Below are 27106 nucleotides of genomic sequence, written 5' to 3'. Positions count from 1 at the left end.
ATTTTTGACTCTGGATCGCTTTTCCAACTGAATCTATTTAAATAGTCCCCGAGGTCAAATATCTAGCCACTCCTTTAAAAATATTCTTTCAAAATATGATAAATGGCTTTCTTTGGCATTTATACTAATCAAAACGTATTTTATCTCCTCTTACCACACAAACCTTACTTTCTCTAAATAGCCCATTGCGAACATTATCAGTGAATTTTGCTCAGTATACAAATATTTTATGTATTACAATGAGTAGCAGAACGCAAAACTTGCAAATATTTATTTTTAGACATATGGGAAAAAAAGCAATTAGAGCTAAAAATGTGAAGAATGAAGAACTCACTTAGAAGCAATTACATTGGACATGCAAACTGTTCTGCCATCAAACTTTTATTCAGATGCCGTACAGCATATTAAGAAATATCACTTGCACACACACATACACAAAAGAAAATATTACTTCACAACTGAAAATATCCAATCACTATAAACAACATCTGGGGGTCATTAATAACTTACTCTGCAGCTGAATTAGCCAAATAATAAGTGGCCTGACTCAGAATTCCTAAATTTCTATTTTTGAAGGAAAAACAAAACATCATACCATGACTTATATTTGCCCCCTGGATCTACACGTGTGTCCGCATGGCGATCAATTTGCGTACCCACGCAGGGCACACGTCGTTGATGCCATTTAATCACTATCTCGCCCGAAGTGGTGTCCTATTTTTGTTTGGAGGAAGTTTAAAATCGTAATATTGAGTTCACTCTTTGCTCAGAGCCTTGTGTGTAATTAGCATATTTTTCAGACTGGTAAGAATCTGACCATAAGCAGCATTGGAGAAGCTTCCCATTCCAAACTACTACAAAGCCTTTCGTACGCAGCCTCATAACCCATTTGAGGAGCAAGCGTACTGTTCAAATATTCCAGCCCTGAGAGAAAAGAACTAACAATTTTATTGCCACACAAGCCGCTGTACTGAGACACCCTAAATATTTATACTAATGGGAGTTGAAAATAGTATCAGAGAACAAAGCCAAAATATTTCTTCTACTCATTAATAGCAACAGTCTTTGGCAAGACAGATGCCAAAAAGCCAGCACTTTTCTGATTCACTGGGTCCCATCACATGGTCTGTTATTATAGGTTTCATGGGGAGTCAACAGCTTGGTCGATTTATGGGCAAGGGAAAATAGTCTTCCTGACAATTCCTATTTACATTTTTTTAAAATGTCTCTAAAACCTCTCTCTGGAAAGGATCAAATTTCCATCGTAATGTATGCAATCCTTATCACGTTTCGATGTCTCCAGAATTGGTGTTCTCCCCACTGACGGGATCTGACAATGATAATGTTTTTTATTTTTTAATGGTACATATGAAAACAATGTGTGTTATGCATGATGTTGTCTTAGATTTGGTGAAATCTAGTACCTTGTCATTTGGTCTGCATGAGGGTCAGCTAACGTTTCTGTGAAGGGGCAGAGTCGAAATACTTTCAGCCTTGCGGGGCATACTCAACTTTGCACAACGGTGGTCGTGGATGACACGGAAGAGTGTGAGTGTGGCCTGGCCATGTTCCAATAAAAACTCTAGAAGATGGTGATGGGCCAGATGTGACCCATGGGCCATACTATGCCCTATTCAGCATACAGTGAGAAAGGACCCAATGCACACCTGAGGGGACACTGGGCTTGACGAGGTGCCCCCGACAGGCACCAACCTGTCTCACTCTCGGTCTTCCTCATGGTCGCACCTCACCTATAGCAGGGGCTCAGTCTACCTCAGGGAAGGCTGAGATGACTGACTATGTTTAAACTCACAGGAATCAGGGCCCCTGGGTGGCTCAGTAGGTTAAGAGTCTGCCTTTGGCTCAGGTCATGATCCTGGAGTTCCAGGGTCGAGCCCCACGTCGGGTTCCCTGCTTAGCGAAGAGCCTGTTTGCCTTCTGCCCCTCACCCCACTTGCTCTCTCTTGCTTGCTTTCTCTCTCTCTCAAATAAATAATATAAAATCTTCAAAAAGCAAAACAAAACAAAAAAACCTCACAGGAATCATCACATGGTGACTGCCCAGGGGTGGGAAAACACAGACCATGCAGGTGAGTGTGAAGAATGTACTCAGCTACTACTTCTGTGGGATTTTTTTTTTTTTTTTTTTTTTGGTCCCTTGTGTCAAAAATTTTAAGCACAGCCTGGATTCTTGTAATCATTATGTAAGTGAATCAGAGGAGTTAACAGTTTACCAAAAAGAGAAGCACAGCACACCCTATCAGAGCACTAGCTGTTAAGTACAGAGCTGGGTTTGAATCCCAGCTCTGTCCTTGACTACTTTGGATGACTTCCTTTTCAAGAGCTCTGAACCTCAATTTTTTCATCCACAAAACAGGGACACCACCTACCTTAAAGTACTGTGAGAATTTAAGGAGTTGATGTGTGTATAAAGTGCTTGATACGTGTGAAAGTTGGCCCTACTAAACTTTCCACAGAAGTGATTAATCATCTAAAATACACACGATTCATTATATAGATAGCATTTAGGGACACAGATGATATTTAGGCACCTAACACAATGCCTGACACACAGTACGCTTTCAATAAAAGGTGTGAGTTATGGTTATTTTATTTTTTAATTAACCAGAATTCTCAGGAAATGAGCTGTCCTGCCTAGTGAATCAAGGAATCGTTACACATTGCTATTTGTTTCCCAGACAGAACGCCAAGTATGTAAGAACAGAAAGGATCTGAAAGATCACCTGGTCTAGGGGTTCATAACCTAAGGTTGCAAAAAGTGGACAAATCCTGAAAAATATATGCAGATTTCCTATACTTGTTTGATATGCTAATTTTTGCTAACATTATTCAAAGTCATGAGGATAATGATGATAGTGATGATGTAGTCATGCACATTTGTGTTAGAAGAAGAGTCATGGCTTTCTTCACATTCTCAAATGGGGCCGAGATTCCAAAAAGCTTAAAAATTTCTAGTCCAACCTTCCATTTCGCATGTAAGACTGGAAGCCTGGAATTAACTGAGCCGCTAAAGCTTCCTAATTGGTGAGAGGATCAGATCCGGAACCCTGTTCTCTAGATTACCAGTCAAGTGTCCTTTCAAGTACATTGTGTTTTTTCTTAATTGCGAGGTAATTAATAGCACTGGAGTGTATGCCTCCAAAATCACAGCTTTGCACCTTTTTTTTTTTTTAAGTAGGTCCTGCACCCAGTGGGGACCCCAATGTGGGGCTTGAACTCACAACCCTGAGCTGAGATCAAGAGTTGGATGCTTAACTGACTGAGCCACCCAGGCACCCAAAGGCTCTGCACTTTTACCTAAGGGAAGACTTTTTACCTGAGCCTGTGACTGCCCAGGGAACATACCCCACCTTCTGCTGCGACTTGTCACCACCCTCTAGCACATCAGCACAATCCTCGCTCAGCCACCCTGCCATCACACCTGGATGGAAGCAATTAAGGAAGGAAGAGCTGGCTGCCAGTAATCATTACACTATTGACTTCCATACTTCATTACCCCTGCCACCGACTACAGCTACAAGCATTCCTAGAGTATCGAGTCCCAAACTTCAGTGTGCATCAAGTACAACTAAAATATTGGTGACAGGACATTACAGTCCACCCAAATTCAGGAGGTTAGAGACTAAAAATCAAAATTTTAGTAAGTTTTGCAGGAGACTGAAAATCTTTGCTGAGCTCACTTTTATGCCGAAGCCCCCCAGTATTCACTGAAGAATTTTTTTCCTGTTTGCTTTAGAGCCACGCAGAAACTCTGGATCTTCATTCTGGACCCTGGGTTCTCAGCATCCTCAGCCTTAGCTCTAGAAGGTCCAGCTGGAAGGGCTGATGCGGATAAGAGTAGAGCTGGCTCTGATTAGCCCACAGCTCTGCTATTGCTTAGAAGGAACATAATTTTGGCAATAAGAGATTCTTGGAATTTATCCAAAAGAAACCATCAAAATGCTGATGTTTTTATATATGAAGGTATTCATTACAAAAAAAAAAAAGATGTTCATTACAGTGTTAATTGTACATTTTACATTTAAGCAACAAAACTAAAAACCCTGGAAGAAACGAAAACAAACTTCTACTAGAGAGGGATTATGTAAACTCTGATAAAGTCATTTGATGCAGTATTATGCAACTGTTAAAATGATGCTTGTAAAACTGTTCGTAATAATATAGGGAAATGTTCATTTTACAATGACTAAAATTTTACGATGTAGCAATTGCATATATAAAATATTCTCAAGTAAATAAAGATGCTTTGGAAAAAGTCTGGAAGAAATTGATAAACCCTGATGAGATTATGGGTGATATTTAGGCAGGCAATATCAAAGGGTGGATAAGCATACCAGCTTTGAAGGTAGACAGACCTGATCTGGAATCAAGCCTGACCACTTACTGACTGTGTGACTTTGGGCTGATGTGACCTTTCTTAGCTTCTGCTTCCTGCCCTGCAAAGTGACGGTTAATATGAGATTCCATACAGGGGCGCTCTAAGGAGTAAGTGAGATCACGTAGGGACAGGACTTAGCATAAGGTCTGACATATGGTATACGTTCACAGAAGAGTGGCAATTATTATTATTATTATTATACTTGTCCTTTCCATAATGGAAATAATTGCATAATGAGAAAAATATTTTTAAAAACATATGGGCTGGGGCGCCTGGGTGGCTCAGTTGGTTAGGCAACTGCCTTCAGCTCAGGTCATGATTCTGGAGTCCCGGGATCGAGTCCCACATCGGGCTCCCTGCTCAGCAGGGAGTCTGCTTCTCCCACTGACCTCTCTCCTCTCATACTCTCTCTAATGCGCTCTCTCTCTCAAATAATTAAATAAAAAAAAAAAATTGTGCCTTATCTTTAAAAAAAAAAAACAAACAAAAAACAAAACATATGGGCTGTTTTTTACTATTTTTTCCCCCTCCTTGAAACATGGTAAAAGGGGATGAGGGACTGGGAGCATCTGGTTGGCTGAAGATCACTGTTGACTAGGGTTTGTTGCACAGGATCTCATGGCTGTGAGACCATGCCCTTCAGGACTGGGCCCCATTTGGGGGGACGGCTTCAAGAGCACAGATCTGGAAGCTGATGTCCACGTCCCGTCGTGGCCTTACCACGCCTGCATTCACGTTGAGCTGCTGACTTTCCCCATCAGTTCTTCAATTTCCCAAGGGGGTCATGGACACCAGTCCTTGAGGTTGTACAAGGTTGTTTAGGAGAAAGACACTGAAGATGGGCTGATGGCCATTTGAAAAGTAGGAGATATTCCTCTCATGAGTTGTAAGTGGCTGGGCTGAGGGCGGGGCTGAGCGGTTGCTGGGTTGGAACCAGTGAGGCCACACTCTCTCTGCTCTCTGAAGCTACCTCCTGATCTCAGCTCCAGCAGATGACACTGGTACCAATGGTCAGGAAGAAATTTAATGGGGGCTCTCGATAACCCTTTTGTTCTGGTCCTGACACACTTCAACTTCCTTTTGTTCAACAACTATGGGATAGAATGCATTGTCAATAAAATGGGACCCGTGATCTGGTCTGTGATAAAGACAGACCTCAAAAGAACCCACTTCCACCAACATCCTTTCTCTTTTGGAAGGTGTCTGTGCTGGGGGATGGGGCAGTACAGTTTCTGGCACTCTGTGTGATATCTTTGTTAAAATATCTCCTATTTCAAAGACCTAATGTCCATGTCTGGAACTGTGAGGAAGAAAGTGTGACGTGTTCAACCCTGCATGTTATGAACTGGCTTCATCCAAAGATGGAGCTTTCCTCCACGGAGCTCTCCTGAGAGCCAGAAGGCCTCATCCTCATCGACAAATACCACAGAGAAGGCTAGTGATCCACAAATCATCCTCTGGGTGTTAAGTGCCACCCACCCAGTAATCTTCCTAATGATGAACATGAAGCTGGCTAAGCCTTTTCTTTCCCAACATTTTCTGGTATGATTTCAACCTGAACCATGATCTAAATTATGTTCCAGGTCCATATAGCCCACATTTCACTGGAACTTGTCAATGTCCTATATGCTAATGACTCTGCCACTGTTCCTTGGTTTTCACATTGAATTCTGAGATCTGTAGGTTAGAGACTGGAAAGATCAGTGTGGTGACTTCTGGATACCACTTGCCTTAACTTACAGATACTGCTTGTCTTCCTCAGGGAACACCCTTCTAGGTTGTGTAGACCCCAAGCTCTATTAAACATCATAACAAATGAACAATCTTCAACCAAAGACCTTGGCCAGTTGATGAGTCACGTTCCTCTGGTTCGAAGAGATTAGTAAATGTTGAGAAAAAAACCATGTCCTTTGAGCTAGATACTTTTCCTTGAGAATTAAATCAACTGGCAATGAGCTAAACCTTAAAGATTGAGGTTAAGAAACACTTGACTCTAAGAAAGGAGAGAAAACGATGATTTGAAACCTTCTGGATTTTAGCAGGATTTTTATATTAGGGTTTTTATATCATTTCCACAAACATACGTTGATACAGAGGTGAGTAAGGCATGATTCTTACCCCCTCTAGGAGCTTAGAGTCTACGGAAGAGAAATGCAATAGAATCCATTAACTTTAATACCAAGCAGAAGAAAAAAGCAACTTTGGAAAAGTACTGAGAAACTCCAAATGACACAGAGTGAAGATGATTCTTTAGAAGCTACAATTTCAACCTAGAAGCAGCCCCTTAAACACCCAGGAAACCAACGAGGCACCTCACTCCTTTTCCCTCCTGCTGCAAAGTTGATGCATCCCTCCTTTTCCTTCTTGTGGGCCCAAGGGGAAATTTCCAATTTAATAAGAGACAAGTTGATTTTTTCCCCCAAGAGGCTTCCCCCGGGTCCTAACCACAATGGGGCCTCTGGGAGAAGGACTCAGGAGCACCTGGTCCCTCAGGGGAAGGTGACATCTTCTAGGAAGAAAAAAATTTTGCTTGTGGAGGCTGTTTTGTTTTGGGGTGTGTATGTGTGTGTGTGTGTGTGTGTGTGTGTGTGTGTGTGTGTGTGTTAAATGTCTATGCTGATAGCTAAAAAAGGCAAAGGAAACAACCTCTTTCCTTGAGCTTCAAAGTCTGGAGTATTTTCCACCTCCTCACCTGAAATAACTTCCTTCTTTTTGAATCCCTCAAGGTCTGGTTGAAGATCTACTTCCTCCCAGAGGCCTTCCCTGACATCCCAGCTCTCTTTTACATCTTTTAACTCCAGGGGCACCTACAGTTGGACCTCCTCTAGTCATCCCTTAGTGGACTGCCTTGCAGGGGCCAGTATGTGGCAAAGCTTTCCCACTTAGGAAGCCTGGCAGATATCGTCTCCCTGGAACATCAAAATATCAGAGTAAGTCCGGAACCTTAGCCCCGTGCTCCTCTCACTTTGGGGTGGAAAAGTATGTCCCTGGGGTCAGGGGACTGGGGTGGGGGGTGCTAACTCCCACTTTGGCAACATACTGGACCTGTGACCCTGCGGAAACTATGTTATCAGGTCACTCATGGCAAGATCCAGAATTGTTAAGAAGATCACAATAATATTTGTAGTGGCCCATTACTCTACGTCTTATCTCGGCCAACTTGATTTTTGAGTGTCTTGACAGCAGAGACCAATATTGCAACAATGCCTGGAGTTCTGCCTTCAACTGAGTCAGTTCTCAGTGAATGAATGGAAGCACCCACCAGCATTAGAACATATCAGTCTTTTTCTGCCCAAATCCCATCTGTTCTCCAGTCCTTCATGATGGCAACTGGAGAGCCAAAAAGGCCGTTCAGAAAAGAGATTCTAAGGGAGAGAATTTCTAGGCAACTTCCAAAGGGAGCATAAAGCCCAGATGATGGAATCAAGGCCCACGCCAGCCAGCGATGAGAAGATTTCCTGAGCAGGCAGCACAGTCCACTCCTGTGCCAAGAGCCTGGCTGCTTTGCCTCCTTCGAAAACCCATTACCAAACCATGGCAAGCGAAATTTAATTTTAAAAAGGGAAATGATTAATGTGCTACAGGCATAAAGAAGTGACAGAAGCAGGAAAGCTTGCATACATTTCATTTTTTGAAATTAGACCTATAATTTTTTCATTAAGGGAGGATGCCAAGTTGGGAAAGCCAATGCGTTCTAAGCAGAAAATTAGAGAGAGGTGTACAATCAGAGTCCTGTGAGCATCGCAACCCCACACCTTAGGAAGAGCCCATACGAATGTGGGGCAGTTTACCATCTGCCCCTTTCAACCTGTGGCTCGTACAGGGCTCTAGATTGATACCTGCTTCTGTGATGAGATGGGAAGCATCGCTCTGGGCGTGTGTGGAAGAGACCACAGGGCAACAAAGGCTCCATCAGGGAGGCTGGTATAATCAGACAAGCGAGGACCATGGATTGCATGAAAGTCTCCTGATCCCATCCAGTGGTTTTCAGATTTTGAATCTTCTCCACCATTCCTTTCCTAACCACTCCCACACACACCGATCTCTCTAAATCCTACAGAACCCCTTGTACCTTCAATATCTAGAGAGCTGGTGATCAGTTATCTGCTCCTAGGACACTGGATCTCGGGAAGCTGGAAAGATCTTCCTGAGCCAGGTCCAAACTGAAAGGCAATCTAGTGTAACTGTTAAGAGCATGGATACTGAGCCAGACCGTCTAGGTTCAAAAACTGGTTTTGCCACTTGATAGTGAGGTAACTTGGCTGGGCTGAATTGTCCTTATCCGGAAAATGGGGGAGGGCAAGGATACTGACATACAGCATGCACAAATCCATTCCCTCGTGTAACCAGTATTTATTACACACCTTCTGTGTGGCCAGTCTTGTTCTGGTCCCTGGGTACACGGTTGTGGACACTCTCTGAAAGAGCCTGCATTGTAGCCCAGGTGGGGATGGGGGAGACAGACCATAAACGTGTAAAGAAACAAATATGAGAGTTAATTTCAGATAGTGATAAGTTACGGGAAGATAATTAGAGGTTGGGTGATGGGGTGGGACAAGACTTGTGCAAAGGGGAAAGTCAGAGAAGACTTCTCTGGGGAGCAGACATTTGAGCTGAGGCTGGAATGATGAGAGGGAGCCAGACCCAAGATATCTGGGGAAACACATTCCATGCAGAAGGACAAACAAACAAGTATTTCTGGAATGAGCGGATGTTGAATGATTTTTTAGTAGCAAATGATACCTCATGTCCCTAGGAGTCTGTGAAGGTATGAAATAATTCTGTAAATGTGTTTTGAGGAGCCACTATGGACTTAATGCGTAGTTAAGGTTGTGTTGGGAGGTACAAGAGGTACAAGGAGATTTAGTTAACAAGGAGTACTTAAGTAGTACTTGCCATCTACCGGCTAAGTGTTTGATCACCACAGCTCTGTGAGGTATGGTCTATACTCACGACATACGGTCCATGGCCATCCCATATTTTCTCCCCACACACGATATTGTAAGATCATTAGAAGTGTAATTTTTCTGTCTTGTTCACAACTGTGTGCACAGGGACCAGAACAGCACTTGGCACACAGTAGGTATGTGATAGATGTTGGTGGACCCCAGACAGCCTCTCCTATAGTCCAGGGAACTTTAATCAATTCAATTCCCTTGAAAGGATAGAATGAAGGGGCTTAGGAGGTATCTTTGGCAACAAGAGGATTTTAAAAATAAAGTGAATACAGACTTATTCTGAACCTCATTCTACCATCCCTATCCCTAACTAGCACTTTTGCCTGTGATTTTTCAATGACCTGGTTCTTTCCTGTAGTGTGTGCGTGTGTGTGTGTGCGTGTGCATGTGCGCGTGTGTGTGTGTGCGTGTGTACGTGTGAATTGATAAAAATATCTGTTTCACCCTAGAGAGGAATATGTTGATCTTGCTAATGTAATGGGATCTAACTTTCTTGCTTTTCTAAATGAAATGCTAGGTGAGATATTAGCCAATATAGACACAAATCCTTTCTTCTGGAGTGAACAAGGGTTTATTGTACCCATGAGTCCAAACAGTTTTTAATAACCCATTGAGTCCCCTCAGCTACAGAAAGAGTCCAGAGTTATAGAAAAGAAAAGAAACAGGAGTAGAAAAGATATTATTTTGGAATTATTTGGAAAAGAAATTTTCAAAAATAGAAAAGAAATTCATGAATGCTAGCCATTCCATATATCCTGACTCTGAAAATTAGCTTAGAGTAACAACATAAAAATTCTGTTCGTTAACACTCAAGAGAGATGGTACCCAATTTCCAACACCTCTGTCCAAGGAAGTCTGCTCCCCAGCCCTCTTTGGGTCTCCGTGTCCTGGAATCCAAGGCCATATGTTAATCATCATAGGTCCTATCAAGCACATCCCGTATACCACTACCAGCAGATTTTTGGGGGTTGAGTTGACTGCACTGTGTGATGAACTTAAGCATTCCTCTGACCCTCTCTGGGCAGCACACGCAACAAAGAGAAGGTGTCAAGCATGGTTTTGGTTAGACCATTCTCTAGCGATAAACACAATGTCCAGAAAATGTCTAAGACAAAGCAGTCCTCTAAGAGAGACCTCTGGAGGTTAAGGACTTCTGCATAAACAACAATATACAGGAAGCCCGACTCCTTTCCCACTCAGCTTCAATTAAAGAGAAACATCTGCCTTGTTATCATCTGGGAGATCGGTGGGCACCGTAGGCAGGCAGGGAGAGAAAGCCTGAATGTGGACAGGGGCCAGGAACATGGCCATTTGATCATCGAAATCCACTGTGACCATGAAACCTACTTTGGCAAGGAAAAAAAAAGTGTTTACTCGCTTACAAATTCCCATGATCCTTAACAAAACAACTGCCTTTCCTTTCATTTCCAGCAAAACATGTGATGTTTAGAGGGGAAGAGGCAGAGTCCAGCTTGTCCTCTAGGCTTCAAAATAATTTTACACATCCTGAATCTTCCTTCATAAATAGTCAAGGTTTCATCTCCTCTTCTGTTTCCTTCTCTCCCTTGGCTTTTTTCTTCTTTTCTCTCTAACGTCATTATTTCACTCAACAGGAAAACAGAAAGGGAGAGTTCAGTAAAGAGTCAGAAAAGCTTCTTAAAAACATAACGTATAAAGTAGAAAACTTTTCTTTTCCATTAAGGTTCTAGGAAGAGTCCCAGAGCCTTAGAGAAATGGTTCCTTTATTATTTACAGAGTGAGATCGGTTTGGATGGCTGTAAGCTGTCCAAGGCCTAAGATTCTAATAGAAACAAGTAGAGAATCTTCATTGATCGTGAGGACTATGTTTTTCATCAAGCGAATACAGACTTAGTCTAAGCTTGGTGATGAGCCATTTCTACCCAGTTTGAAAGACGCGATAAGTGAGGGGCCTTATGTCACTTGCCCGGAGGAACAGCAAATCAGACATGTGAGCCTTGATTCATATCAGGCGATTTGTAAGCCCAGCACTTGCCCCTGCCCCCCCAGACTGTGCTATCCTCCCTGGGCTTCAGCAAGAGACATGTTTCAATACTGATGTAGCCACCATCTCCCTAAGGGTCACCAGAGCTCATGGTTTCTTGCCCGTGGACCAAATGCCAAGATGGCAGCCTATCTCATCTCCACTCTTTTCAGGTGAATTACCACATCCTTCCTTGAACCCCAAACCATTCCTTTGTCAAGGAACATCCCCCCCCCCACACCCACCCCCCGACCCCAAAGAACTCAGAAACATGACTTTTGTCTCTTCGCAACTCAAAACTCAGACTAAAATAAGCCATATCCTTTATTACTTCTTTAATCAACCACGTCTTCATTCACTTAGTTCAACTCACATTTAAGGACTGATTTTGTCTCATTTATATGTATTGGGTCGATCTTCTATCTCTCTGGTAAAAGCTAGTACCTTAAAGTTGTCCATTCATCTACGGAACTGCACACGCCTCTGTTTGGATTCAGCTGTCAACGCTTCGCGCATGTGAAATCAGCCCGTGTGATATTAAGGTAAACATTGTGCATTACAAACTGGTGGACATTTTATTGTTCGAACTGGGATAACAGACAAAATGTTTGCACGTGTGTCTGTTTTCTCTGCAGAGTGCAGACAATAATACAATATACATAACGGTATCTGTTTTATAAAAGAGGAATCAAATTACAAGAAGCGGTAAAAGCGAGGTGGGGGTGCGGTGGAAGAATGCTGCATGTTTGGAGATTCTAACAGGACAGTGGGGGCAGGAATTACGTGTAGGGTAAAGATTCTTACGAGAAAAACTGTCATTCCTGATGTCACTTTCCCCTCATTATTCTTATAATCTCATTTCCTAATTGCATGTGCTACACAGCCAGTCTTCACAATGCTTTCATGGGGCAGTCTGTTCCTTTAGTTTTAAGAACAGTCAATTCTCTTGCGCTGAGAAAAGAGCACACGGCCTTTAAGAGCATTGTAACTGACAAGACGGAAGGCTTCGGGCAGGATGTCGAGGCTGAGGCTTTTCAATCACCTGTCATTAATATGATTCAATTTATGCTTATGTCATAGGCTTAGACATTGCACAGTGCTGTAAAGCGGGGAAGGGACTTGAATAAAATACAGGGAAGAAAGCAGATGGTACGCTATCAAAACCCTTCAAGCCTAAAATAACCTTTCCCAAGTAAGGAGGATAGTTAATTAAAACCAGGATATATTTACTCAATTCTGAATATCTCAAAGTAAATAAAAATCAAAATGATACCACTGTAATGTGGGACTAAATGATGAAATTTCATCTATTCTATTTTTCTTTAATAGTTTCTAATCAAACTTTTCATTAAACAGCTTCATAAAATTCCACAGAGAATTTATTTATAGGGATTCACTGTAGATTTAAAAGCCTTACTTTTATTATTCAATTAAACTTGTTATTCAGTGGACAACATTGAAACAATGGGGGGGAGTGGGGAGGGGGGAGGTGTCTGAGCAGTTGGGAAAGGTGGTCACACAGAGAAAATGTGGCTCATCCTTGCCCAGGAAAGCCCAGTTCCATTTCCAGAGGCACTGCCTGGGATTGTCCCAGCCTTGGTCCACAGACTCAAATTCATGTTCCCCTGGTAGAGAGGGCACCAGACCATTTATTAAGGGTAAACAAACCTAGGGGAGGCCAACAGCTGACCCACGGTGAAGGCAGCCATTCCCAACATGGAGAGTCAGGACATGAATTATAAGTGACCCAAAACTTTTCTATTAGCCTTTCTCCCTTATTTTTTAAAACCAGACCCAGTCCTGCCTTTTTCATGAAGCTTTCCCTGACCCCTCTCATGATCACCCCCACGTGCCCCCATCCCCACCAGCTCCACTGCTAAATTCCTCCTGCGCTTGCTTTCTACAACACTCACCGGATACTTAATCATTGACTTTCTTGTAACATTAGTTAACATTTCAGGTGCGTTAATCCTGTCTTCCCCAATTAGATTTTTAAATCCTCCAAACAAGAAAGAACTGTGTTTTATTTATCTTTTGAACACCCTCTTCCGCCCCCCTTCCATAATCCCATTTAATAGAAGAAAGCAAAAAATATATTAGTTAATAAAATAAACATTATTTAATCATAGGAAAGCAGACACTGTCCTTTTGCGAAGGGCCTTGCAGGTACTTTATGGCAATTTATGAATTTCATGTGTCAAAAGTGTAGCTGCTAAATGCTATAAACTCTTTGCCATCAGGTCCACCATTCATCCACCTGGTGATACGGCTAATAAAATTTGATTTTTACAGCCTAGGCATACTGTTACCTAAATTACATTTGATCAATTACTGAGTCGCCAAAAGTGTGGTACAGAATATATACTGTGCAGAAAATTCATCTGTGGGCCCCCTGGCACCCGCGGTAATCTGACAGAAGTGTTTTGGTCATCTGGCAGTGTTTCATATTAGGAACATTTGTTTAATGCTAGTCACTAATTAAATTTATGTTCTTCTACCAACTGTTAGTTGGTTGGAGAAACCCAACCCCACGTTTTAACAAACCCTTTCACCCATGTTGATTTCAAATACAACCAGTTGGAGGTTTAAAAGGGTGTTCTCTGGAAATTTAGTTGGAGGACCAAGAGTGGAAGGTGGGGGAGGGATGTTGGCGAAGGTGTTCAAATCAGGTCAAAAATAAGCTTTTTTTTGGGGGGGGGTCACTTACTATAAAACAAAATACTACATGAAGTGCAAACTATTTGAAGTACAAATTCCATAAAAAGAAAAACCTAATATTCTAATTATTAAACTAACCATCTAGAAGCTCTTTAAAGGTACCTTTATTCCAAAAGAAAGTTTCCACTTTAAGAGGCTGGAGAAGAAAAACAGCATTAAAATTAGCTTTACCAGAAGAAAAGTTCAGGAAAACATTCAAAAGTCAGATGCCTGTGTTTGTGGAGAACATTTAAAACTAATTTAGTAACTCTTAACAACCATTGTGATCACTGTTAAATTGGAACTTCTTTCTATTACCAATTCCAGACGCAACAGCTTTGAAGCTCAATGACTAATAACTCTTAAATTAGCCAAAAAGGTTAAAACATTTTTCATTATGTTACATTATGATACCCTAACTCTGACTACTCTTAAATGAGGGAAAGCATTCTTTCAGTTTTATTTTGTGTCAGGAATTTACAGACCTCTTGAGTGGCAAGCAGGACAGAGGGTTTGGGAGTAGGGGATATGCGAGAAAAAAACAAAACAAAACACAAAAACACTCTGAAAACAGAAATTAAACACCCTGAAATTAAAAAGGGATGATTTGTAAATGCAGATCTGGAAAGAGAGGGCATTTTTTGAAAAGACACATTGGATTCATTCACCTACATGACTACAACAGTTGAGTATTAAAAATATGACACTAAATTCTTCTTGGAAGTAGGAATAAATAACTTGTATAAAGGCTGCTGTTCTCTTCTAGACTGACCGTCATCTGGTAAGGCAGAGTTGGGAAAGGCATCCGAAAAAAAGTTTATAAGGAAAAAGATGCCATGTCTGATGAACCAAGGTCCCCTTCCTCTTTCTCCCCTTCCTTCTTGGATCATCTCTTCATGACACTCTTACTTACAAGCCCTCTGCAGCAGGTAGGGGCTGTTGGGTTGCAAATAATCAGAGTACGGAGGCCACAGTGGATTTCCCAAACCACGCTGAGGCCTGTGACAATTAAGCAGAAAAATCTGAACCTGAATAATCCACAAACTGGGGAGGCTTGGGAAAACCTTAACTGACAGAATCAAGGACTGTTCCGATATTCTGACTCAAAGTGACCCCATCAATGCTCTCTCTGGGCCATGGGTCTCAGCCTCTTGTCCTCCCAGATCCCCAAGAGAAGATTTCAGCATGGGTCAACCATCACACTGGTCACGCCAGGGTGGCCAATCCCAAAGCAGGGGGTAGGGGGAGGTTGGGGGGGTTCTCATGCCTCTGTAAGTACAGGAATTTCCAAGGAATATGTCTAGCTGGATAAAGCACCCCCAGGGTATTCTGATATCCTTGCCCAGCCTGTTGAGAACCACTGATATGATCCAATCTCTTCAACAAACAGATGAGAAACTGAAGATGTGAGAGATGTGAGCCTGGCTTGCCTCCAGCCATTCACTGCGTCATGCAAAGTCTCCCAAACCTATGATATATCTTCGCCTGTGCGTCTATCTATAGAGACACATGACCGATCAGCTAGGAGAGATGCAGACAAAATTATGTGTGCATACATCCATCTTTGGGAGGTGTAGTTATAAAGATATATATATATATCTATATATCTATATATATATATAGATATATATAGATATCTGAATATAGATAGATATATAAATATCTATACATATTTTTATACACTGTGCCCACCAAAGATGGATATATATGTGTATCCATACATGTACAAGAAAAAATTAAGGGGCGTAGGGATCTATCATCAATCTTTTTGTTCACCTTATAGTACTGAAGTGGTTACAATGTGTGTGCATTTTTATAGTTCCTTATCACATTGTAAAGAGAGAGATCAGTTAAAAAAAAAAACAAAACAACAAAACAAGCCAGTATCTGAATAGTCAAAGCCTTTTAAGAAAGAACGAACATGAAAGCTTCCTGTCCTAAAGTCCAATTTCAAGGTCGACCAAGCAACTTCAGACCCTATACTGAACAACAAATTCTAAATAATCACCCTTGACCCTAGCAAACAGAGGCGGCCCAGGAGGCAATGGTGCTTTATGCCATGACAATTTGGGGGAGGGGAGGGGCGGGTGAAAATAAGTGAAAGGAGGAACTGGTGAAAATAAGCCTTGCTCCCCATCGCAGCTCTGCACAAGAACCCAAAACAAGGAAACGCACACACATGCACAAGTTTCATGTAGGAAAACGAACAAAAGACTCACCAAACTCATCGCATATACTCTCATTTTCAATGAGAGTTGGGTGGTCGAAGGTGTCCCGACAGTACAGGATCTGAGGGTTCTTGCTGACCACAGCAATGCCCCCCAGGGCTAGCGCGAACTGGTCCGTTAGAATGGAAGATGGTTTATCCTGGATGCGCTTTAGCATCGATCTGTACCGGCAGTACTGAGGGTAGCTGAGCACGATCACGTTCGTTTCCTCCTCGTCCTCCCCTAGACAAAAGAGAAAACACTTCCGTTACCCTCTTGCCTCCCACAGAGAACCATCATGGCCCTGGCCTAATTGCGGTGGTCACTCTGTTTTGTCATGAAAACGTGTCTTCCGTGAGACCCTGACACCGGTTCGTCTTTCTCCCAGTCGGGGAACGCCAGCATTCTCCCAGCCCCATCTCACCACCCCGGTTCCACTAAAGGGACCTCTGGTTTCCGGCAGGGAAGAGGAAAGGTGGAGGGAAGAAAGAGTCGGGGCGAACCCTAGAGAAAGATGAAGCAAGGTTTGGGTCATCAGCAAGCAGCAGAACCAAAAAACTTTTTCCAAGGGTCTGATATATATATATTTCAAGCATTAAAGTCATCATCACAGGAAAAATTGGAATTTTGTTGAGCTGCTTTCTACATATTTCCAGTGCTCTTTCTTTAGACTGTATAATCTTTCAGTGCTAGAAGGCCCTGGAAGGGTCCTCTGGCCCCAGAGAGATGACCTTAAGTTCAGATAGCGGCATCAACTAATCTGGTGGTGGTTATGGCTGTCGACAAATATTTCTGGTTCTTTATGGTCTTGTGGGAAGACCATGCATGCCTCCTGTCCCATGGCAGTCAAGTGGCCCTGTGACTTGTTGGGGCCAATAAAATAGGACAGAAGTGAGTGGTGACTTTAGGGGCCAGTGTCTGACTGACAACACTCTCTCTTTCTCTTTGTCCTGCACACCTGTAATGATTCAGAGAGTGGCTGAGCTGCCACTCGGGGTCTTAGAGCAAGAATCACACGGAGCAGAGCCCCTTGTTGGTCGGAAATGGACACAGAACACAAGCACAAAAGAAACCTTCCTTGTTTTAAGTGAGGCTGTGATCTGGGGGTTATTCGTTTTTGCAGCATGATCTAACCCGGCTTGATCGATCCATCCACTGCCCCTGCCCTCCCCCCTTCCCATGCTCCCTATCTTCTAATGTGCCTCAAACCCATCTGGTAACTTGGCACAACTCTGAGAACCATGCTGAGAGGACTCCCCGAGCGTCCTGTGACAGCTCCATCAGAACCAACTTCGCTCAGAACGTTTCAGCAACTTTCACGAAGCTCCCTTTTACAACGATCTTACCGCTTATCTACACCTCTCGATATTAAGCGCTTATTTATAAAAACCAGATTCGGCCTGGAGGACCCCTTCCTTCATCTTGAGCTTGAGGAATGGCAAAAGCTCCCCTCTGATAGCCTGCCACCTGGATCACGTCAAGCCGAATCTCGGCTCCATGACCTAGTCTGCCATCACTCCCTATAACCACACCATTGGGGCATTTGTGAGCAATTCCCAGATATGTCACTGGCTTATCCAAAGGGAAAACGCTCAATATTTTGAGTCCTTACCATGCTGCAGGGAATTGCACAAGACAGTTGTTAAGGATACCAACATTATCGTGGCCATCTGGTAACCAGTGGGAGACAAATGAGTAAGGACAGAACAAATGATGGAATATAACCAGTACCAGCGGAAGGTGTGCATGTGACCTTCTCAGATAGGAGGCCAATACCCAGATGTATCTCTAATTATGTTCACTTAGTTCCTCCGGCTGGAGGCTTCTCCGAGAATGGAGATGTTTCGCTGCTTTCAAGAGGACATCTTTTAACAGTTTACGTTTCTTAGATGCCTGCCTGGTCTGTGGGCAGCCACTTTGTCAGCTGGCGTATTTAATTACAAGGAAATATATTTATATTGAACGCAAGTCCCCAGATGAAGTTCAGTTTTTAAATGCTGATATACATCCCAAGACATTTCGGGTTGAGATTTTTACTGCAGACCAAGACACGAGTTGACACTTTGGGTTCAAATCTGTGCTTTCTGGAGAGTTAAAGCACAAAAGGTTTGACTGGAAATATTCACCAAACATCATCATTAGAGTATCTCAGTCCTATTCAAAGAAGCAGCCCCTGAATGTGTCAATGGTATTATTATCCTCTACTTGTCCAAGACATCGTGGATGAGGGGGAGAGGCATAACCACGAACCCCCAGGACCTGTACTGGCAGCTCAGCACCTAAGACCATCTCCTGCAAAGAGTAAATACTGTGCACATCTGCACACAGCTCCCAAAAGTCTATCTTGCTTGTGCTATTGGCTTTCTGTACTGGGGGGAGCGCTGCGCTAGTATCTCCAAGTTCTTGAAATGAGATGGGGGAAGTCCTGCTTTTCAGGTTGAATGACAGCAAAAGAATGGAGGCTTCAGAGTTCGTTTTCTTGGAAAAGGTGTAACCTGGATTCTTGGGAGCTTTTCACTTTCTTCTCATCCCCTCATTCTCCTCCCCTCATTCTCCTCCCCTCATTTTTCTCCAACCATTTTTCATGATAATACCATCTCTAACCTCTTAGTTCTCTGTTCTAGATCCAGTCAGCTCCCTGGCCTCTTTGGTGCTTAGAAATGATGTGGGTTTTTTGTTTGTTGTTTGGTGGGTTTTTGTTTTTGTTTTCTCTTCACACCCCCCCCCCCCCCAGCTCAAAAAGCTTATCCTTCTTTCTTCATGCAGTTCCCAAAACACAGGCCAAGCCAGGAATCCACTTTTAGTTGGAAGAAAAACCAGCAAGTTCGCTCTAGTCCATGTCCTGGAAATGTGTCCTATGATGGAGATAGTATCACTCAGAGCAATCCCGGGCCTGCCCGCCCTGGGATCACATAGGGCTACTGGGAAAAGGCAGACTCCAGGGGCCCATCCACAACCACTAACTCAGAATCTCTAAAGTTGGGGCCCAGGAATTTACATTTTTAATAAGCTTCTAGGTAACTCATGCACATTAACCTTTGAAACCACTACCTCTGAGTCAGAGTTTAGCCTCTTGCACAGACTTATAGTAATTTATTGAGTTTGGGTTTTGCTATCTCTCTCTCTCTCTGTATGTATGTGTGTGTGCGCACGTGCACGCACACACACACACACACACACACACACACACACACACACAGATCTTCCTCCACTTTTGATGGTCTTATGTCCTGACCACCCCTTGACAGTTGAAAATATCCTCAGTTGCAAATGCATTGAATACATCTAACCTACCAAACACTGTAGCTTAGCCTAGCCCACCTTAAATGTACTCAGAACACTTCCATGGGGCAAAATCATCTAACACAAAGCCTATTTTATAATAAAGCATTGAATATCTCGTGTGATTTATTGACTTCTATCCTGAAAGTGAAAAGCAGGATGGTTGCATGGGCTCAGGATGGTTGTGTGTTGGACGTTCATCCTAGTGAGTGCATGGCCGCCTGGGAGCTGCGGCTGGTCGCGGATGGCCAGCACCACAATGTGATCGAGCCACACAAATCACCAGCCTGGGAAAAGATCCAAATTCACAACTCAACGTACACTTCCTACTGAACGCATATCACTTTTACACCATTGTAAAGTCAAAAATTGTTACGTTGAAACATCACAAGTTGGGGTTCCTGAGTATATATATATATACTTATAACCTGTTTTCAGGTATATGCTTCTAGCCAAAGCCCCCCCCCCAACCCCCGTACACAGAACAGAATCTAGGACCAAATTCTTTTCTCCATGCCACTCTCCCGGGATTGTTGCCGGTAGCACAGAAGACAGCAAATGAAAAAAGACTTCATAACCAAAAATAAGAGGGACAGATGGACTGTTGGTTTAGAAATACTACCATAATTTCCGGTACTGATAGGAAAACAAAAAATTTACACAGGTCTTTCACAAAACATAGCTCTTTTGCTCTTCACAACAACCCTATTCGTAGGATTACTGCTCGTGAATATCCCCCAGTTCGGAGGTGAGATAACAGGTTCATACACCCAAGTGACTAGTCCGGGCTCTCAAGAAAGCAGAAAGTGATGGATGTGACACTATCACCCAGTCTTTTAATTGCAAGTTTGATGGGCTTTTCCTTATGACAAAAATGTCACAAATACGAATAACAACATTATTATGATCATTAAGGTAATACTTTGATTTCTCTTCCTACATGGGTGTGGTTGAAAGAAAACCTTTGTTTATTTGACCTTAATTAAGGTACAGTCCTGGGGATGAGGGTGACGGCCTTTGGTCACGGAAAATACGAAACTTCTGTGTCATCACGAACTGCACAATTCAGCCAGTTATAGGTCAGAATTCCACTCCGGTTAAGTTAGCTTGTTGTGATTTTGGAAAACTGCAATTCACACTGCCATGATTTCACAGTAGGGTCACATATTTTATGCACAGTGGTCCTCCCCTTACCAGAGGTTTTGCTTTCTGCCGTCTGTGGTCAGCAGCGGCCTGGAAGCAGACAACCCTCCTCCCGACACATCACCAGAAGGTCAGTAGTAGCCTAACGTTATATCACAGTGCCTATGTCATTCGTCGCACTTCCTCTCACCACTCAGGCATTTTATCATCTCAAGTCACAGGGAGAAGGGTGAGTACAGTGCAATAAGGTATTTTGAGAGAGAGAGACTACTTTAGTGTCCAGTTTTACTGTTAGTTATTGTTATTAATCTCTTACTGTGTCTAACTGATAAATTAGACATTTTCTTAGGTTGTATGATTAGGAAAAAACAGGATCGATAGGGTTTGATGTGATCTGTAGTGTCAGGCAACTGCTGGGAGTCTCAGCATGTACCCCCCATGGATGGGGGGTACTACATATATCTCCTTTCTACTTTCTACCCACATAATAGGAAATGAAGCCAACTTTAGGTTGTGCAAGCCCAGAAACCCTGTGCCTTCTGAACCTCTCCCATACTAAGAGGCTAGAAGCCCAGTTGGGACCTGGTTTAATGTGGCGATGTTTAATAATACCAAAACAAAAATTATGATAATTTTGTTCCTTATGAAAGGAACCCTCCATTTGGACCAGAATTTTGGCATTGTTTAGACAGAGGCAAATTTCCAACCTTACAATTAGACATGCCCAGAGGAATTGCCTTTAATATTTACAGGAGGAAAAAAAAAAAAGAAACTCCCCAAAAAGCAGACAAAGCCCATGAGACTCTCAGGACTGCTAAGAAAATTAACAAACCATTCTAGGTGAGAGTAAAGAGAAGATCCAGAGTAAAGGTGAGATCTGGAAGAACCAACAATTCATCTAGGGTAAAGTTTCTCTGAGGTGTCTTCAGAGAAACTACCCTAGATGTAGTTAACTAGTGCTTAGTTAACTGGAGAAATATTTTTTTCTTTTTTCAAGACAAAGCGTGGTCACCTTCACATGAAAAGTATGTATAACAGAGAATAAAATTATGAGTTTGGAAGAGCTTTCCAGATCTAAAATTCTATGATCCTATAACTTTCCCCTAAGCCTTTGCATTAAATTAACTTCTTCCTCATACAGCTACAAAACTATTAAATTGTTCAACAGCTGTCATATTTTATTTTGCCCTAGTACACTAAGAAACAAATAAAGCCAAACAACCCTTTCAAGAATTCTTATTTAAATTCCTTAGCTACTTCTTTCCTCCTTGTGCATTTCATGTACGTATAAACAAAAACGCGTATGCAGCTACCCATGAAACAGAAGCTACCAATAAATGCTGCATAGGACATTTCCCCCTTTCCAGTTCATCATAGGTCTAGCAGATAAATCTAAGAATGAATAAAGAATGAATAAATTGCACATTTGTTTAGCAAAAAGACAAAGTGTTCCTGGAACAAAGATTTTCTTTCAACCACACCCACATAGGAAAAAAAATCAAAGAATTACCCCAAGGAATCTTACTCTAACACACTTGAGTCAGTGGTAGTTGGTTGGGTTATGTAGGCACTACTTGATTTCTGTCCACAGAAAATGATCAGCAATAAATTGTTGGTCCCAAAGACTGAAATTTTCAACCATATTATGATATTCTATTAAAATGTCATCCCATTCCTCAATTCTCCCTTCCACCAATTAAAAAAAAAAAAGTGAATATGCCTATTTTTAAATGAAATATTCAAAGGGAATAAGAGACCCAAAATTACTAAACCTCATTTCAACTTCAATGAGAAGAATTTTGCCTATTAAAAGTTAATACCTAAAGTACACTGCTTGTAATGCTCAACCAAAATTACTCTAATCCTGTGCTTATATCATAATTACACGTTTTGTTAACCTCTCTCAATGTCAATTTTTCACTTATTTATATATTTTCAAAGTCCAAAACAGAATTCCACAGAGAAACTGTAATTATAACATGAGACTCCACCCAAGCTTTTCAAACAGTAACTGTATACCATTGCTTTAATCCTCAGAGTTGGGCTGGGAATGGGGAAGGGGTGGGTGGGGGGAGAGGGTAAGAGCAGGCATTCATTCTGAATAGCACGTTGCTCAAGTTGTCTTTATACAAAGAGAGATGCATGAAATAGCAAACACAATGAATTAATGGAGCATTGACTTTCAAATATCCATAATGCTATTTTTTTTTTTAAACAGATAATGGTGGCCAAATGTACAGGAGACGGAAAACATAAATTCCGGAGGAGGAATCTGCTTTTATCTTTTACACAACATTTAGAAATGTAACTTTCTTTTTCATTCTGGGGGGATGGGGAGAAGGGAAGGCTTGTTTCGGAAACATCACACTATTATGCTTACTGAAAACCACTATAATCTACTTCTAAAATCAGTAAGCTTAAAAAAAAAAAAAATCTTAAAAAAAAAAAATCTTTGCACCAGGATTTTATAGAGCCTGGTGGAAAAAGTATGCATGTTCCTTCCTGCACCTAATTACCTCAACTGAAAAATCTGCCAAGTATTTTGCCCTTTAGTTCTCTTAATCGTATTAGGGCAAATGCATTTGGATGCCAGTAGAAACAAACATTTAAAGATTTTCACTTAAAAGATTCCAAATATGTATGAAGGCTACGCTTGAGACACAAAGTCCCCAGTCCTTCAAAGACAACATAGCGTGTTCTTTTTTTTCCCCAAGCAAATATGAATTTGCTCATGTTATAAAACTTGATGTCTAGTTTTGAGACAATTTAAGTAAAATAATGTCAATACAAGAGGCTCTTACAATGATTTATGCTTCTTTCTGTTACTTTATTACATTAGGCATTCCTTTCTCAAAGCTTTATACTTTTCAACTTGCTCCTAGCAACCAACCAAAGGCGAAGCATCAACTTTATGTACCTGGCACCAGTCCAATTCTTACTGCTATCGACAATTATACTGAAGTTTCCATTTAATTGCTGCTCTGTTGTGACACTGAATATTTGTCATAATTAGGCATTTCCTATTTTCTGTCCATTCATTTTTGATTATTACCAAAAAGGAACATTTTTTTTTTTATTTCAGAAAACCTAGGCATGAAAATTCTACAGATAAGAGCAGCTACAGCTGTTACTATCATTACCAACATTGTGACATGAAGCAAAAAAAAAAAAAAAAAAAAGAAAGAAAGAAAAAAAAATAGAGAGAGAGAGAGAATATAATTTCTCGGAAGGTAATTTTCCTTTCAGTCTAAGTGCTCTTATTCATCTTACAGTTACTCAATGATTTCCTGTTCTAATTACAGGACATTAAACAGAAAGACATTTGTAAAAGCAAAATGCAGCAGTGCGTATGACTACATAGCTTGGATTGGTTGAAAGTGTTTAAAATTCCAAAGTTGTACATCAACTTTATCAATTCCTGAATGCAAGTCCGAGTCCGTGTGTAAGGCGTCCCGCCATATTTCTACATCTCTCCTAAGGCAGTAAGCTTAGTACCCGAAGTAAGTACACATCAAAGGGGAAAATACATTTGCAGTTAAACTGATGTTGAAGAGTGGAGTGGGGGAAGATGGGTTGTTGGTGGTTGTTTTTTTTCTCCCCCCCTCTTCAAAGCTGTTCAACTGGAGGCATGCCAAGACAAGGAGTGGAAAGTATTAATAATAAAAAATAAATTAAATGCCTGATTAAAAGGGAGAGAGCACAAGATTCCATCCGGAATAGAAATGAAAATGCCACAAACTATTTCATAAAAACAGACTGTGACGTAAATTACACATCAGGATTGCACTGTTGTGGTTATTTTGAGAAATGGTTTGTACTGTCAGTCAGCTGCTGCCCTACCCTTGCTGATTTTGTAATTCTCTACCCAGTAAGCAAGTGGGGCAGCCCTGAGATTGCGAAGACAGAAAACAGACCTAGCCATAGAGAGCTGGCAATAAAAAGATAATGTACTTTTAACATAACAGAACAAGAAGATTGGCTTTATTAACTAAAAAAAAAAACGACTTTAAACGGTCCCCAGCTTGCCATTTGTTCTGATAAATGGAAAGACAGATCTTCCCAGGAAAGGCCACGAAAACATCGCTGGAGAGCTTAGAAGAAAGAAAATGTGGGAAAATATCTCCGTGCATGGTTGTAAACAAAGAATATTTCAAATGCAAAACCTGGGGCTTTTAACTCGCTGTTTCCCGAAGCCGGCCACTTTAAATACATGGACACACACACACGAAAATACGTGTTAGAACGTTCATATTGGCTTTTACCCTGACTGTTGCTTCCTCACTCCGAAAAGAAAACAATGCCAGGCTGAACTAAAACCAAACACTGCCCTCGCTCTGAGTAACAAACGAACCCACTGGGAAGCCAGCCAGCTCCACCTCCAAGGTTCTCCCAAGTGGCCACTGAATTCTAAGCCACATTCAGGAGCCACTCTGGATTTGCTTCTGAGAATTCTGCATCTTATTTCCATACGGCTCACGTCAGCTGAAGGCGAGTGTCACAGGTGATGGTGGTTATGCAGTGAGTGTCTCTCCTCTTGAGACCACGTGGCCAGATTCTCAAGTAGGGAAAGTGGTGACCACATTTGGAGTGGGATTCTAAGGAGTCCGACCTACCTAACTCGCCTCCCCTTCACACACTGTTAGGCTACAGTTAGTCATTCTCTTTCAGCATAAATGAATTTCAGTATCTGAAGAAGAAAATATAAAGGACCCAAGAGAACCCCAGGGAACCAGGGCTTAGACAAAATTTTCCCTACTCTAAAAATTGTGCCAAACGTTTTCTCAGAGATGAACGTACACATTTATTTATTTACTAGTGGTCCAGTAAGACTATTATATTGGATTTGAACTTCGTTAAACTCAACCTTTTCTGGGCTGATGAGGAACTACAACCGAGATCCAGTCAGCCCTGTGGCGACCATGACAAAGTTGTTGGAAGAGAAGGAAACCTGACCTCATTAGTCCAACTGGTTTTAAAAACTGTAATAACTTCTGCCATCTTTCCCCTCATAAATCTATACGAATTTTCATTTTCAAGTTGTATCTTACACTTGCCATCACTGCAAGAACCATAATCCCACTATGCAGCAGCTGTATAAACCCTTTACATTTGAGAGACCCTCCTGAGCTCCCACAACTCATGAATAAACCTCATTAAGGTGTGATACGGGATAGATCAATAGCAAAATAATTAACTGCCACACATCAGTCTCTCAGCGTGTAAGATCCAAATGTGTGCCTTAGCAAAATGACCAATCGCTATTTGCTATGACTTTCATGGACAAGTAGTCAACACCGATCGGGCTAAACCTCGTAAATTCCAACATGGTTTATAGAGAAACAACAACAACAAAAAATACACAAGTGTGTGGAGAACTAAACATCAAATAGTGTAGGACAGACTGATATTGATTACTTACTAGCATTTTGAAGACATTTTATACATATATCAAATGTATTTTATACACATTTTATACATACACATATGTGTGTGTGTGTGTGTGTGTGTATAAAATGGATGGTACGGGGGCACCTGGGTGGCTCAGTGGGTTAAGCCTCTGCCTTCGGCTCGGGTCATGGTCCCGGGGTCCTGGGATCGAGCCTCACGTCGGGCTCTCTGCTCAACGGGGAGCCTGCTTCCTCCTCTCTCTCTGCCTGCCTCTCTGCCTACTTGTGATCTCTGTCTGTCAAATAAATAAATAAAATCTTAAAAAAAAAAATGGATGGTACGTCTACTTTCATTAAAACTCTATGGCCCTTAAAAATAGCAAAATCAAATAACTTTCAGGGCATGCAAAGATTCCGTTACATTGAGTGAGAAAAAAGTAAGGTATGAAATAATATATTCAAACCTATGTCTTTTGTTTATTTATTTTTTTTTGTCTTTTGTTTAATAGCGTTACTGAGATATAAGTCACATATCAGACAACTTATTTGTTTGAAGTGTACGAGCTTTTAGTATATTCATGGACTTGTACCTCCATCACTACAATCAAATTTAGAACACTTTCATTCTCCCAAAAAGAAAATTCTGAACCCTCTTGCTCCCACATCTCCCTGCCCCTCACCAGTCCTAGGAACTGCTTAACCTACTTTATGTCTCTATCGATTTGCTTATTCTGAACATTAAATATAAACAGTATCATACAGTATGTGGTTCTTTGTCACTGCCTTTTTTGCTTGGCATGCTGTTTTCAAGGTTCATATATATCGTCAAGTGTATCAGTATTTCATTTATTTTTATTGCTGAATAATATTCCATTGTACTGATATGCCATATTTTATTTACCAGTTCCATCAGGTGATGAGATATTATTGTTGTTCATACTTTTTGGCTACTATGAATAATACTGCTGTGAACATTTATTTAAAGGTTTTCATGTGGACATAGGTTTTTATTTCTCTTGTGTATATACTCA

General features: G+C 41.6%; 1 protein-coding gene across 2 annotated transcripts in view; it reads right to left on the bottom strand.

Moving 5' to 3' along the window:
* Window positions 1–27106, bottom strand: part of LOC111144920 (AT-rich interaction domain 5B) — a 175631-nt gene that overhangs the window by 71970 nt on the left and 76555 nt on the right. For both annotated transcript variants that reach the window (XM_022499528.1, XM_022499527.1), the window contains one exon: window positions 16276–16506. In XM_022499528.1, the coding sequence (XP_022355236.1) occupies window positions 16276–16506 (231 nt within the window). The remainder of the gene's footprint in view (window positions 1–16275; window positions 16507–27106) is intronic.

The sequence above is a fragment of the Enhydra lutris genome, unplaced genomic scaffold, assembly GCF_002288905.1.
Source record: "Enhydra lutris kenyoni isolate GAN:26980312 unplaced genomic scaffold, ASM228890v2 scaffoldscaffold12, whole genome shotgun sequence".
Taxonomy (NCBI): Eukaryota; Metazoa; Chordata; class Mammalia; order Carnivora; family Mustelidae; genus Enhydra; species Enhydra lutris.
Note: the sequence above shows the minus strand (reverse complement) of the source record. Positions and strands in the feature narration are given on the sequence as shown.